At 42.0% G+C, this 16,132-nt stretch overlaps 1 protein-coding gene across 1 annotated transcript; it reads left to right on the forward strand.

Annotated features, from left to right (window-relative positions):
• Positions 1 to 8,814: 8,814 nt before the first annotated feature.
• On the forward strand, positions 8,815 to 15,390 carry LOC146858090 (gamma-crystallin-3-like). Its single transcript, XM_085646874.1, has 3 exons — positions 8,815 to 8,933; positions 13,899 to 14,141; positions 15,055 to 15,390. Exons 1-3 carry the CDS (start codon positions 8,859 to 8,861, stop codon positions 15,328 to 15,330), a joined length of 594 nt encoding a protein of 197 aa, XP_085503000.1. The 5' UTR covers positions 8,815 to 8,858; the 3' UTR covers positions 15,331 to 15,390.
• Positions 15,391 to 16,132: the final 742 nt, after the last annotated feature.

The following is a 16,132-nucleotide window of genomic DNA, read 5'->3' on the forward strand; positions in this document are numbered from 1 at the left end:
GATTGTTTTTGTGCAGGAAGGGGCACCTTCCTGCACAAAAACAATCACTGCAGGCATTTTCCTCTTTCAATGCGTGTTGTAGAATGCAGCACGCTTTGAAAGAGGAGAAAAACAAGGAGAAATGAAAACATTTCTCCTCGTTGCGCCTCGCTATGCCACCCCTAGGGTGATGTAACATACTGAAGCATTCCCAGGTTTATGAATCCTCGTAAATCTGGAAATGTGTCAGGTTCCATGGGTGTTGAGTGGGAACACCCACAGCAACACCAATTGAACGCCCCTTTCATACAAAGTGCTGCGTGTAAAGGGGCTGTATTTACAAGGACAGGAAAAACCACCCTATGTGGCTTTTCCTGTCCTTGTAAATATGGTGCAGTGAAATGCGTTGCCAGGTCATCACAAAAGGTGACGTACTGGCAGCGCAAGGGGCTTCTAAATCTGCCCCTTAATGCTTAAAGTACATGCATTAGAGGGGGACTGTTGTCCTGATGGTGAAGTTGTTCTCTAGAGCAGTGGTTCTCAACATTTTGTCTTTTCTGGACCCCCACTTAAACACTTCTGAAAACCGGGGACTCCCAATGAATCAATATTGGAATCCGAGGAGCCCCACTGAGTTATTAGTGGAAGAAGAGGACATTAGCCTGTGCATTTTTAATGACTTGAACTGTAAAACAACCATAAAATATTCAGAAGCAAACATTCATCAAACAAAGATTAAAAATGAGGAAATATTTTATTTAATTCACAAATAGTTTTCAAAAATTCACCTTTGAATTTTTTTTAAATGTTATTATAACGGAAAGGCCGGTCCTTTCTAAATTCACCCATCATCCTTACTAAATTCTGTACTAACTTAATTTCCTTCACCTTTACAGAATATTTTAACATGTTCAACTGCCCATCTTACTTCTTTATTTATGTAAACTTTATCAATTTGTTAATATTATTACATTTTTGAAGCAGTCGTGGACCCCTGGGAAGGCTTTTTGGGACACCCAGGGAGTCCCCGAACCACACAAGTTTAGAACCACTGCTCTAAAGCATACCATTGGAAGTAAGGAAGTAATGGATATTCAGCCTATGATTTTTTGAACAATTATCTGGTGTCCATTTCAGGGGGGGCAAAACAAGTCCTGGAAACCCTGTTCCTTCTCCTGTGTTGATAAGCTGGCATCACCCTGTGGAGTTCTGCTGCTTCTCCCCAGTCCCCAGAATCAGAAAGGCTCGTTCAGGAGGTCGCCTCTTCTCCTATAACGCTTCGAAACTATGGAACACCCTCCCTCTTTTCATCCGCAAAGAAGCCAACCATCTGTCATTTAGAAAACATCTTAAGACCTGGCTATTTCCGTAAATTCCACCCCCCCGGCTTGACTGAATCCGCAGCGCTGGGATGCCTCCGGGTAGCCATGCGCTATATAAGAACATCTTCATTCATTCATTCATTCATTCTCCTCTTGCACCCTGATAAGAGCATTTTGGAACAGTAGTTGGAACACGTGTAAGCAAAAGTCATTGGGAGTGCATATTTGATCCATTCCCAGACTTCATGTAAGAGGAGAAACTATGGGCCATATGTACAATGAAGTGGTGGAGTGAGGCGTTAGCCATCAGGGCTTAACGCCTCACTCCACCACTTCTGAAACTGCACCATATTTACAGTGATATGGTGCAGCCTTGCGTTTCCCCCTGCGATGGCGCTACTCTTAGCAGTGTAGCGCCAACGCAGGTACCCTTGCACCATAGTGCAAGGGTGTTTGCGTGCAGGGGAGGATTGTTTATGTGTAGGAAGGTGTCCCTTCCTGCACATAAACACTCCTGAAAAGCCCTTTTGTCACTCTCATGCGTGCTGATGCAGCACACATAAAAGTAAAAAAATTGCATTTTTTTTAATGATTATTATATTATGACGGGGGACCTTCCTGTACATAAACAATCCTTGGCATTTTGCTTTTTTGATGTGTGCTGCACAAGGCAGCACACATGGAAAAAGCAAAAACGAGGAGAAATAAGGCATTTCTCCTCGTTTCACCAACTTAAGACCAGATACTCCCTTGTCTTAATTTTGGCACTACCTCCTATGTATGTGTTGCATTTCATCCACGTATATGTTATTCCTTCATTATAATTGTGCATGTATTTTAATTGCCTCTCTTGCCCTTGTTTCCTTGGCATGCGCTTTGTGTATTTTCATATGTGTTTCACATTCCCTTTAGAGTGCTTGTTCTACTCGGTTGCCTCCAGGTGCATCTGTAGATCACCCTGGGAGGACGCATTAGCCGTGCTGCAAATAAACCTGCTTTTCTTCATAATCTGGATTCAGTATCTTTGTAATATTGGCGACAAGCTTAAGCATCACTCCTGCCTATCCTGCAGCATGGGAGTGGAGTGGTTCTTTACCCACGGAGCAAATTTAATTTCCTCGACTTTTTGGATATTTTTATTTCGTCACCATCAGATCTGGAAACTGCCTCAATTTTAAGCTGGAATCTTCCTGGGATATGCCTACAAGACACAATCATCTTTGTGTATTTGTTTTGTCTTTTTAGTATCTGCCAATATTTTCAGCATACCCGGTAAACGATCTCTTCAAAAACAACATCTCATTGGATCTCTCACCTTACGGGAGACTCTGCCACCCGCCATTGAGTCTCTGCGTTCCCAGCTGACTAATGGAACCTTCGAGATCCCCTTGAACACGCATTCAGGCAATTACATACACGTCATCGCGCTAGCCTGTGCATGCAACGTGCGTAGCGGTCATATTGCTGTTGTCCTGACAACGCTTCACCGCGCATCGGCAAGTGTGTTTGTGAAAGAAAATATATACTGCGATGCGCTTCTCCTAGAAGACAGCCTGAAAGTGTATGTTGAAGCCGTTAACCAGGATGGAAATGAGGTTCAAACCCACTACAAATATCGCCTTAAATCGGTTTACATTTTACACCAGGTCTCAAAAAGAAGATGAGTCATATGACGATTTTCTAACTGCCTTAAGATCTTTGAGTCTACATTGTAATTTTGGTACCATCACAGATGAAATGATTCATGATCAAATCATAGTACATGTGAAAAACAAGAAGATACAGGAAAAATGATGGGTCATGGGTGACCCTAAATTAGCTGAAACAATTTCTATGGCAAAAGCTTTGGAGCTTTCAGAAAAGTGGATGGAAACTAGGCCTGGGCATAAATTTCGTTCCGTTCGCGGAAATTGCGATAATTTGACATTTTCGCGTTCCGCGGAGAGCGCGAAAATGTCAAAATTTTCACATTCCGCAGCTTGGCGATAATTTGTTTCTTGCTCGCGCTGTAAAATAATACATTCTCGCGCGCGCGCGATCGCCTTACCTGAATCCCTGCGTTCGCCGACAAGTTTTCTTGATCCGGTCGCGTTCTCCATGAGATGTTGTATTGTTTTTAGCCATTTGTGCTGTCTCGCGACAGTTCGCGCCCGCAGTGATGTCATGCGTCGCGCGATCACGTCTTTCTTCTCGCGATCATGCACCGCGAGACAACTGAAAACAAGATGGCCGCGCCCGCGAGCAACCACATGGGTAAGTTGGCGAGCCGCAACCATGCAGAAAATCTCGCGAACATGCGGGAAAAAAACTTCCGCATCTTCGCGATATTTCCGCGTGTTTGCGATAATTTTTAACATTTTCGCGATAATTTGCGAAAGTGGATTTCGCAAATTCCGCCCACCCCTAATGGAAACTGTAAGGCAGAATTCCAATAAATCTGCAACTGAGGAGGAGATATGTGTAGTTAGAGCAAAAAACGATTTAAAAAATTATATTCCACAAGGAAAATTTCCTACTAAATACAATAACAACCGTTATACCGGTAAAAGGAATGACAATTCATTTAATCATAATACATGTTACAGATGTGGAAGCAGATCCCAAGTGGCATGTTTTCAGGGATGTCCTGCAATCAGCAGAGAGTGCAGAATTTGTGGCAGAATGGGACACTTTGGAAATGTATACAGAGACAAGCGCTACAATAACCAGACACGGAGTACTAGTTCTGGCATTTCTAAAGTAAATAGAGTAACCAGTGTTAGAGAGACTCCTGACTATAACAAAGGTTTTGTTGTTTCCATCATACACAGCGGACCCGAAAAAGAGGTCCACATGAAGTCTCCTAAATCTGTGTTTCAAGTTTTAGATACTGACTTAGAGCTCATGGTGGACTCTGGGTCACCATGGACATTTATCACCACACAATATTTTAAAGAGAAGTTACATACTGTTTGTAATTATGATCATTTACAACCATCTAATATTACTGCTGAAAGTTTTGAAGGGTCAAAAATTGAAATGGAAGGTTTTTTCCAAGTACCATTGTATTTCAAAGGGAGATGTGCTCATATAAAATTAGACATTGCTATGAGAGGGATAAATGTTTTGGGTTGGCAAGATCAATGGAAGTTGGACATAATCCTTAATCCGTGATCCAAAGATCCTGTTTCTCTTTGCGAAGAACAAGAAATGTGCAAAATCGCTACAGTTAACAAGAATACGGCCAGTCTTGAAAGGGAAACAAAGTTGATCAATACATATAACAAAGTGTTTTGTGACAAATTGGGGGGATTGAAGAATTTCACACATAGAATTGTATTAAAAGAAAATGCCTGTCCGATTATACAAAAGTTGAGGGGAGTACCCATCAACATAAGGGATGAATTGAAGGAAATGATGCCTTTGGGCTTAGTTGCGCGATATAAATTCTTATTCATTCATTCATTCTTATTCATTCATTCATTCATGCATTCAAATGTTTAAAGAGTTGTCACATGAGGGCATTATTGAGCCCATCGAATCATCTGAATGGGTTTCTCCCATTGTTCTAGTGCGCAAACCCGATCAAAAACTCCGGCGTTTGTGTGGACTTGAGAGGATTACACTCTAACATTGTTATAGATTGCCACCCCCCACCCAATATTAACGAGGTTGTTTCTTTGTTAGAAGGTGCGCAGATATTCTCAACCCTTGATCTAAGGTCTGCATATCACCAAATTGAATTTACAGAGGAGTCGAAAAAGTATAAGTCTTCACAAGGGCTTTTTCAGTATAATAGAATGCCCTTTGGACTGGCGTCAGTCTTTCAAAGGGTAATGTTTCAGATCTTTAGGGACATTGATATTTATGTTAAATGCTTTCAAGGTGATATTTTAATAATCTCAAGAAATGAATCAGAAAATGAGGTATGCGAGAGGCTTGAATGTTGTGGCCTCACCCTCAAGGCTCACAAGTGTAAGCTTTTCAAACACTCTGTAGAATACTTAGGGCACACGTTATCTGGTGAGGGTGTTATTCCTAAAAAATCCAATGTTGAGGCCATCCAGAATGCTCCATCCCCTAAAAACAAGGAACAGTTATTATCATTCTCAGGGATGTGTGAGTATTACAACAAGTTTGTTGAGAACTTTGCTACCAAGATAGACCCATTGAGGAAATTATTAAGGCACAGTGCCACGTATGAGTGGAAAGAAGAACAACAAAAAGCTTTTGAAGCCATAAGAAGAGATATGATTGATGCTCCCACTTTCAAACCTTTCCGCATGAGGAAAGAATGCATCATAATAGTTGATGCCAGTCTGTATGGGCTTGGAAGTATATTATCTCAAAAGGATGGCAAGGATGAATGGAATGTTGCCTTTGCATCAAGGACTCTTAATGAAACTGAGCGCAAGTATGCAGTAATTGAGAGAGAGCTGCTTGCATGTGTATGGGCAGTCGAACATTACAGAAGTTATGTGTGGGGCAGCAAGTTCATACTCAGGACGGACCACGAACCGTTAGTACATATTCTGTCCACAGGAGGAGGATGGAATTCCACAGCCAGAATTGCCTGTTTAGCATCAAGACTCCAGGAGTATCAATTTAAAGTTGAATATGTACCGGGTAAGAAAAATGTAACTGCTGATTTTCTTTCACATCTTTACAGTACCAGGAAATCACAGAACAACTCTGGGGGGGAAAGTGAACAGAGTGATGACAGGTGGAGTAATCTTAAGAAATTTGTGATGGGAGGATGGCCAAGGAAGAGTGATGTGAGGTCAGATTTCTGACTTTTTACAATGTTGCAGACAAACTAGGAATCAAATGTGAACTAATTCTCCAAGCAGGAAGTGCATTCCTCCTAAGGGTATACAAGATATCATTTTGAAGTTATCTCACAAGACACATCCAGGTATACCCGCCATGAAGCGCCTAATCAGAACCTACTTCTGGTGGCCTGGAATGGACAGGTTCATTGATCGAATAGTCAGGGAATGCCATGTGTGTGTGTCCAGTGAGAAGATGCTAAAAGTGCATACCCCTCCCCTAAAGGCAGTTAAGTGACCTGAGGAGCCATGGCAGAAAGGTTGCCTTTGACATTTCAGGCCCTGTCAGTATGTTGCCTGAGGGTTCCCGCTTTGCATTGGTCATGATCGACTATCATTCTAAATGGCCAGATGTGAAGTTTGTCCCAAAGGCCACCACTGGTGCTGTTGTGAATTTCTTTTAAGAAGTATTTGCACGTGAGGGATGCCCTTCTACTTTGGTTTCTGACAATGGGGTGCAACTCACATCGTCTGAAATGGAGGATTTTCTCAAGTGTTGTGGTATTAAGCATAAACTCAACTCACTCTATGAACCACATGAGAATGGGCAGTTGAGCGCTTCAACCACGTGCTCAAGAGTTTTGTCACTGATTCCCTCAGACAAGGAGGAAATTGGTTGAGTGCGCTTGGGGAACGTCTTTGGGTGCATCGCATTACCCCAACATTCCACTACTGAAATCAGTCCCTGTAAGTTGCTCAAAGGTAGAAATCTGGCTTCCAGTGTTTGTCCTTGGTGGTTCAGGGAAAAATGCAAGAGTTTGTTACAAGAGAGAGAATGTGTCCATGACCAAACAGAACAGAACCAAAATATGGTACAATAATAAATGGAGAACGAAAGCACATGATTTCAGGGTAGGTGATTGGGTCAAAGTTTTAAAACCTGGTCTGGTCAATAAAGGTTCCAATAGATATGGAAAGGCCATGCAGGTCAAGAAGGACTTTAGCAACAGCATAATCACTCAGGATGGTAAGCTATGGAACACCAGGAGGGTTCTTAAATGTCCTGATCATTCGCTTTCACAGATTTGTGATTCTAGGAACACTGACCACCAGAATGGAAACCTGTGTAGTGGACAGAACAATGAAACAGTGGCTTCCAGAGTCAAAACTAACACTCAGTTGAAACATGCTCCGAAATTGTTTAATGATTTTGTTTAACCCCTCCTCCCCTGTCCCCTTTGTCTCTTTTCCTAATGAGGGGGATGTGTTGCATTTCATCCACATATATTTTATTCCTTCATTATAAGTGTGCATGTATTTCACTGCCTCCCTTGCCCTTGTTTCCTTGGCATGCGCTTTGTGTATTTTCATATGTGTTCCACATTCCCTTTAGAGTGCTTGTAACTGAATGTTCCACTTGGTTGCCTCCAGTTGCATCTGGAGGTCAACCTGGGAGGACACCTTAGAGGTGCTGCAAATAAACCTGCTTTTCTTCATAATTTGGATTCAGTATCTTTGCAATAGTATGCTGCCCTTGTACATAGGGGCAGCATCAAAACCAATAGGTTGTGCCGTGGAACGGCCACCGCAACACCCACTGCTCACTCCTTTCACGCTAACCATAGCGTGAAAGTGGTACTTGTTTACGAGGCTGTGTTAAGCCACTTTAAGTGGCTTAGCTCTAGTAAATAAGGTAAAGCGCCTATCGCCATCACAACGTTGATAAAAGTGACATTGTAGTGGCAATAGGGGCTTGCACATATGCCCCTATATTTGTTGATTACTTTATAGGGTTCTGTGGGTAATTGCAGTCACTTGAGTCTTGTTCTCTAACGCGTTGTTGAGCCTGGTTATAATTTTATTTTTCATTTTAACTTTAGAAGTTATATGCAATTTTGTTTTTTGTTGCTGTGTCAACCAGCATTGTTGATTTGTGGGATGAGATTTCGGAAATTGCTTGATATTTGGGGGTTGAGAGAAGATTAGTACCTGCTCTGTGCCGAAGGGCTTCCTTAATTTGAATTCTTTATGTGGAAGTGGTTACCAGTAAACTAGTCGTTTGTCTTTTTCTCTTTAAGGCTGCGGAATTACAAGCTGCTATTTAAGGTTTTTCTGCACCTGCAGAGATTTCGCAAGCAGATTTGCTGTTTGAAAACTCTACATGGAGCGATACTTGTAAAAGGGTGCATTCAAATCAACCCAAGAAACCATGGAGTAATTTAACTAAAGCCAACTTCTAGTTGGCGATGACAGTGTACGCGGCCCTGCGGGAATTTAGCGCAAAATGAATCTCTGTTTTTTTCCTCCTCTGTGCTGGACTTGATTTATCCTGAAAACTGTTCTTACATATAATACAACAGCAAAATATATAGATGTTCCTAACTCAGCCCTTTGCAATTTCAATGATGTAATGCATCTACAACAGACATCACCTTCATGGCACTGACACCCCACGAGACATTTTCTTTCCACTCCTAGATGACAGACCACACAGACATGTTTAGTGAGCGCAACTTGAAACGCCGACAAACATCAGAAAAAGGCCGGGCTACACTGTCCAGAAAGGTTTTTCTCTGTGTAGAACGCTTTCTGAATTAACTACACTGCCTTCAACAAATGAACAATGGCGCCTTTTGTCGCTGTCCCCAAGCATCAAAAACGCCTGCTCAGCAACATGCAAACAGCATCAGCAGCAGCAGCAGCAGCAGAGTAAAGGCAGCGAGAGGGGCTCTCTGCGCCTTTGACTCACTGGACGGAAACAGCTGCAGCATTCATTGAATTGTTCTCATGCAGATAGTGGCAGGTGAAGATGTATATAAGGGCTGCTGTGCGCCCACCCACAGCACCGAGGTCTCACAGCCATCCAGCAGCCAACATGGGCAAGGTAAGTAAAGGATGGCCATGGATGTACATTTATAACTATATGGAAGCATTGCCCAGTGTATACGCATTCACAGTGCACATACATTCAATTAATTAGGTGTGAAAAGTAGTTGCCATGTTTTTCACTTTATTTCTGCTTTTCCGGTGCAACACACTATGGACAGTGTGTGAATGTGGTTCGCCTATTTACATACACCAACGTAGAGGCCTGCCCCTCTACGACGTTCCTTTTTTGTGGTTTTGGTCATGACACACCCACATCAAGGCAGTAGATCCGAACTTCGGCAGCACTTTTTACAGGGGAGGTGGATTGCCTCTACCCTTCAATCACCCAAGCAGTAGTGTACTGTAGAAGTGTGCGGTTAATAAACCTGATCAGCCTCGCTTGTTATCTACGTCCTCATTTCGAACACCCAAAGCAGGTATTTTTCAAAACAACACAAACTTCATGAGGCTGGTGCTTTAAAAAGAGAGAATGTGAAAATACCATAAAATACGTTTGGAGCAAAAAATCCATACACAGTATCGGACTGGCCTAAAAAACCCATACTCCGTATCGGACTGGCCTAAAGGGCTATCAGGCAGTGCCGAAGGCCTGGTGTGGTCTGTTTTTGGCTGTTTGTTGACCTGCGTTATGGTCTTGTGTCCAATTTGTACTGTTGATTTTCCGGATACTGCCACAACCCTTGCCTGCAGCAAGCAGAAATTCGTGCAGCTCCATACCTTGCAAAAACACCTATACAATGTGTCTTGCAAAACACCTATTCAACATCTCTTAAACAAGTTCAAAACTGCCATATTTGCAAATGTGGGTCACTTTTTTAGCAATCTGATTCGCTAATGGGGGTCACTTTTATTTTGGTGTCCGGGCCTATTTTCTGCCCCAGTCTGACCCCGGCAATACAGTGTTACAGACACGGGAATATTCTCCTATAAAAACAGTACAATCTCTGGCAAAAAATATTTTGTAATGGAAATATCACCAAGACACAAAGTTTTGCAAATATAGAAACTCTGCAAATTCATAAAGTTGCAAAATGTGTCCCCTTCGTGAATGTTTGCAGGTGATATAATATTTTTGTACAATCCTATTTTTTTAACAGCCAAGGAGGAGGTAGAACTCTGCATGATTGGCAGCCTTTAACCTATTCTAAGTAGGCTCGAAGGGACTGCAGTTCCCAAGAGCAACGTTAGGCCGCACACTGCCTCATTGTGGCAGAACCTCAGGTTAATGAAGCCTGTAGACCAGCCATGTAGCCTGCTGTCACTCGCTGTAAAAGCAGGAAGTAAATACCCCTCTGGCTGCTGTGTGAAATACAGCATTAATCATGGTCTGTTGGCCCCCTGGCGTCTAGACACCGATGTTACTGCATCTGCTCCACAGGGGCGTAGCTTCGGGGGGGGGGGCGTAATTGGGAAGTTACACCCCTCTAATAATTTTGTCTTCTGATGAATAGCTAGGTACAGGTACTTTCAGTCGGCTTTCAGTTGCTGTGTATGGTGAGGTGTCTGTTGGATTTTAACTGGGATTTTTGTAGGCACACACTGATAAAAACACACACACACTCTCTCATATCTGTTTTTAAAGTCCTCAAAATGTTAGTTATTTAAAATAAAATTGTAATTCTTTTACTTAGCACAATCTGCATTCCTCACCCTTTCCACTGCAACTTAAATCTCTCTTATGCACCCTGTATAATGTATTTTAACATGCACCCTGTTTGTTGTATAATGTATATTAATATTATATGCCAGCATGATTGGTGGGAAATTGGAAGCCCAACCTTCCTCAGCCTTACTGACCAAGCTACGCCCCTGGCGCTCCACCAATGCAAGCTACACCCATAGCGCAAGCAGGAAGCTTCTCTGCGAAGCTAGAGTGAGCCTCGGTGCTGTGTACTGTACATCACTATTTCACTGAATATTACAATAAAAACAAATTGTGACTAGACCCAAGTGCTTAATTTGGGCCAGTGGATGCAGTTGGAGCCCACAAGCAGTCAATTTTGGGGAACGGCCTGTATTTTTCCTCAACAGGCAGTGAGGCAGATTAGGAGAGTAAAACACAAAAGAGGGGAAGAAGGAGGAAGAGAGATGGAAAAACAGTGACAGCGGGAGAATTCAGAGGCAAGAAATATCTCATAAGATTGAGAAAATAGACAAGGAGTGTCTGATGGTGGATTAAACAGGTTTAGGGTGGATGAAAAACTATGCAATCTTAGTACTCGGCAACCCGCAAGCACTGGTCATGGGCCTCTGAAAAAAACTTTCCGCCGTTGCTCATATTTTGGCACATGTTCTATTACAAATTAGGCGCTGTGAGGCCTCAATTGGATTACCATTCAAGAAAAACAATCTCTGTGTAATCTGACTTTAAAATCTATCCTATTGTAGATAAGCAGGCATCTTGCCCTAAAAGTGCTCCTGCATACATGACAGAAAGCTTTTAGTGAGACAAAAACACTGTAACTGAACGTCCACCTTTACAATCCTCTATGGGGGACCTATTACATTACTTGGAAAGCTTCACCTCAAAACTAGGGCCCATCTGCAGAAATAACATATGAAAGGGCTGATTACGATGTCAGTCAGAAAGGCTCTGTACGACAGTCGGATTCCCCTAAACCGTGTCGGAACATATGTTTCCGACCGACTCGGAAACATTTCTGACTAACCGATTATGATGGAAGGTAACTGTTCAGTCTGTCTGACTTGGTTCCGACCAGCACTCAGAGACTTCGAGTCGGTCATAGCTCAATCGTACAGCTCTATGGACCTGCGTTTCTGACCGATGTATTACGATGTCGGATTCGGACAGCCTTTCCAAATCAGTCTGTCCGACACAAAAAGGCTGTCGGACACTGACTTTGGGCTCCCATAGCAGGCCCTCTTCACCCGGAGCCCTCCGGTTGGGATCCTTGGGGGTACCAAGGGACCCCTCTTTGCAACCAAGCACAGTGTGGCAAGCACCACCCCTTTCTTCAATGGAACCTGTGTTGTCATTCGGAACATAGGCTCCCATTGAAGTCAATGCAGTCTGACTAAATGGTATTCGGAACCATCGTAATCGGTTGGTCAGATTTCCTGAATCTGAGTTGGTCGGAAATGATTCCGACAACTTGATGGAGATTTTTTTCTCACTGGTCGAGGAATCTTTCCACCCTGGATGTTCATAACTGTTGTTTTTGGACAACAAGTGTTCAATGCCATTTATCTCATAAGTATCACAATCCGCATTTCTGCTTTTAACATAACCTGGGCCGCTGGGAATAAGTAATTTAACAGTACGAATCCCCAGATGTATTTTTAATTCACACTACTTCATCACACACACACAAAAAATTCCCGCTCCTCTGTAACCAGGCGTCGTAGCACAGCTGGGTAGCATTTGGCTACTCAGCTGGGAACCCGATGATGAAGCATGATACCAGCTAGGTTGGTGTGAGAGGGTTCTTCTAACAAACCCCAGTGGTGCCTGGCACTACAAGCATTACAGAGCTATCTATCTTGGGTCTGTATAAGTTGATTGTGATATATATACCTCGGGATAGGGATGGTCCCACGCAACAGTACTTACTCTCTTTTTTGTTCTTCCTGATATATATCATAAGCCCAAGATGTTTTCTTGCACATAGTGAGTTTTAATCTATGTTTCAAAAATACATAGCTGATGTGACTTTAGTCGCGTACCTTCAACAGATCCATATAACATTGTGTGACTAATCACACTTAATCCTGCGCTTTAATTTTGTCACTTTTTATAAAATATAATTGATATTTCATTAATTCACAGTTTGATTCATATTCAAAATGTTTTCAGCTTCCTAAATTACATCTTCCACATTTCATAGTATTTAGAACTACTTGATGTTTCTAGAAATACCAGTACATTCACCAGAAGCACATGAACAATCTGAAAGCAAGATTTCTGCAAAAATAGGAATCTAATACCTTAAACTTTAAGTATAATAAATCATTGTTACATTCTCCATTTGGTAAATTGCCTCCTCACAGTAAAGTTACTTTTTCGCAAACCTTAAAACTTGTTTGTGCAATCACATTGCTTGTTCAAAGAAATACTTAGCTTAAATTGATTTTAAATCCTGATTTCCGATGTTGGATTTATGTTCGTTAATCTTTGTTCCTACAGGACACAAGATTAAAAAAATGAGTATGGCGGACTTTGCGACCTAAGAATTAAGTTGTGTTAATCCTAAAGGCATTCTCAATGGTAGAGCTAACAGCTGTTCTTTTATTGAGATATTTGTCTTTCCCAAGATCTACATGAGGTGGGAACCCAGAAGATGACTGACTGAATTTAAACTTTTTTGGTGGACGCTCCTTTTCAGACCTTTTCATAAGCAGGCTCTGTTTGAAATTTCCATTAAAATTACCTTCAGGCAATAATTTAATGCAGTCTGCTATTCTATACAATTAAAGTACTGTTGCTGCTATTGAGTGCAATAATATGGACCACTATTTCTAGAGCTGTGTCACACAACACTGTGTGCCCTATGGAAAAGCACTTCACAACCTAAAGGTGCCTGCCACAAGGTGCAGGGATTAAACGAGGGGCACCATATGTGCCATCTCAGACACCAACTGGAGGCCGCAATGGAAAGGGATCCCAGACAGTCTTTCCGACAGGGTTTCCATGTCGGAAGGGCCGGCATGGAAATCCTGCCGGAAACTGTGCATCATAATCCGGTTTACACCGTCCATTTGGATTATTGGCCGGTTCCAACTGGCCAACGGGCTCCTTGAGCCTGTCGGACGCCAGCTGGAATGACTGCCCTGTTTTAATTCTGAATGCCTGTATCATAATCAGCCTGTCAGAATTGAAACTGACGATGTCGGTCATAAAGCCTCTGACCTAAGGTCAAAGGGTTCACAACCGGCATAATAATCAGCCCCTATGTGTTTCTTATTCTGTATAATTAAACTTTCTTATTTTTATTCACAATAGATCATCTTCTACGAGGACAGGAATTTTCAAGGCCGCTCCCACGAGTGCAGCTCAGAGTGTCCTGATCTCAGTCCTTTCTTTAGTCGCTGCAACTCCATCCGAGTGGACAGTGGCAACTGGATACTCTATGAACACCCCAATTTTAGAGGACATCAGTACTACCTGAGGAGGGGCGAGTACCCTGACTTCCAGCAGTGGATGGGTTACAATGATTCCATCCGGTCATGCCGCTTGACTCCTCAAGTAAGTGGTTTTTATAGTTATGCTTTAAAACTACATCAGACACTCAGAACCTCAGGTAAATCTTGCATGGCAAAGTGGGTGCATAGTCTAAAAGTTTGCAAGAGATGCAGTCTAAACTAATATCACTGGGAAAACAATAAGGCAAAGTTACATAGTTCCATTGATGCCAGTTTTCTCCACTCCATCTTTCAAATTGTAAGGAGTTGCACAAGAAAAGCATAGCTGAGCACAAATGTGATGTAATGCCAAATTGTATGATAGGAATCTTCTTTGCTAAAAAGATCCCTGCAAGGTCGGGCGTAGACAGTACTATCGAAGAAGTTAAAAATCAGTTTTCTCATACTGAATGGCATGTGTTTTTTGCTTAGATACAATTTGTGTTCAGAAACAGGGAAGTCATGAGAATTCTGTATAATATTCATGGAATCTAATCTTTATATCTTATCACATCTTTTTTTAAATCATAGTTCGAGCAAAATGGTAGTCAAGGAAAAATGTGAACCACCAGTCTTTTATATTTTCTGAATACTTTCCATAGGGATTTACAAATGTCTTTTACCATAAGCTATAATTTTATTATTTTAAAATAATATTTTAATACTATAATATTAGTTTGATTTAGAATAATATTAGTATACTAAATGCTGACATTTTGTTATATTCGTCTTCACAGTCGGCTTTTTTAGCACATCAATGATTTATATTTTGCTTAGCTTTCTGATTAAGACACGTGTTTCTGCAAAGCAAACTATAACCTGCTCTTGATTAGAAAAACAGAAATAGCTATTCACATTGTACTTGGGAATGTATTACCATTTCATGAGAATGTAAATCTGGGTTCTTTTCTGTTACTTGTGGATGTTTTAACAAAGGTTATTCCATCATTTATTTTCTCTTCTTGTTTCTTATCCAGCACCGTGGATCCTACAGGATCAGGGTTTATGAACGAGAGAACTTTGGTGGCCAAATGATGGAATTCTCTGAAGATTGCCCACATGTTCATGAGCAATTCCGCTACAATGACATTTACTCCTGTAACGTACAGGATGGGCACTGGGTCTTCTATGAAGAGCCCAACTACAGAGGGCGTCAGTACTACCTGAGGCCCGGCGAGTACAGGAGATACAGCGACTGGGGAGCCTCAAGCCCCAGAGTTGGTTCTTTAAGGAGAGTCAGGGATCATTCTTGAGTTACCTATAATGTAAATGCCAGTGTATAAAATTATACAATAAATTGTCTCACAATAATATTCCCTTGCTTTGTCTTGTTGTCAACATTAAACTGATGTATATTAGTAAACTGAAACGACCATGCTGGGTGTATCAATACTGTAAGTTATAATAAATAACCCTACATTCAGAATAGTTCAACTCCAGTTGCTAATAACCCAATCAAACCTACTGTCCATTCTCCTGTACAAGACTTGTCTTCTACAATGATAGCTCTATCACTTTCTGACACCATAAATGTGTGACTATGCATGGACACAAGCACATATATTATCATCATCAACATCTTGGCATAGATGGATCAGAATCACATGTAGAAGTGTTCAGCTGCAGTCCAGAGGGTCCAAACAGAGTGGTGGCATATGGAGGTCAGCAGGTTTGACACAGTGTTAACACGCCTAGCAGTCAGAAAGGTGCCCAGGACACCCTCGGTACTAATGCCATGACCCAGGAGACCGGTCATGGCCAGAGGCAAAATCCAGGGGCACCGCATTTGTTTTGGTGGGGCCTCACATAAATTGGTGCAAGGGTACAAGGTGTTTCTATATGCACGATTGGGAGCAGGAGAACTAGAACAGGTGCAGCAGATATCCAGGGGAAGAAGTGCATCTTTTTGGTGGTGGTGATGGTGGCACATGTACTTAGAGTAAATCAGCTCTAGTAACCAGGTCCTTTGTTTTGGTTTCCGTTTGAGAGTATCATGTCACCCTATGGCCAACAGGAGAGTTGTGGGGGGGAAGACACCATTGAACTAGAAAAACT

Source organism: Triturus cristatus, chromosome 3_2, assembly GCF_964204655.1.
Source record: "Triturus cristatus chromosome 3_2, aTriCri1.1, whole genome shotgun sequence".
Taxonomy (NCBI): Eukaryota; Metazoa; Chordata; class Amphibia; order Caudata; family Salamandridae; genus Triturus; species Triturus cristatus.

What these genes read in the sequence shown, in the direction of transcription:
- LOC146858090 (XM_085646874.1), top strand. Translation starts at nt 8,859, where the DNA reads ATGTATATAAGGGCTGCTGTGCGCCCACCCACAGCACCGAGGTCTCAC. An exon ending in CAGCAGCCAACATGGGCAAG is followed by an intron (nt 8,934 to 13,898) that starts GTAAGTAAAGGA and finishes TATTCACAATAG; the next exon opens with ATCATCTTCTACGAGGACAG. An exon ending in CATGCCGCTTGACTCCTCAA is followed by an intron (nt 14,142 to 15,054) that starts GTAAGTGGTTTT and finishes TTTCTTATCCAG; the next exon opens with CACCGTGGATCCTACAGGAT.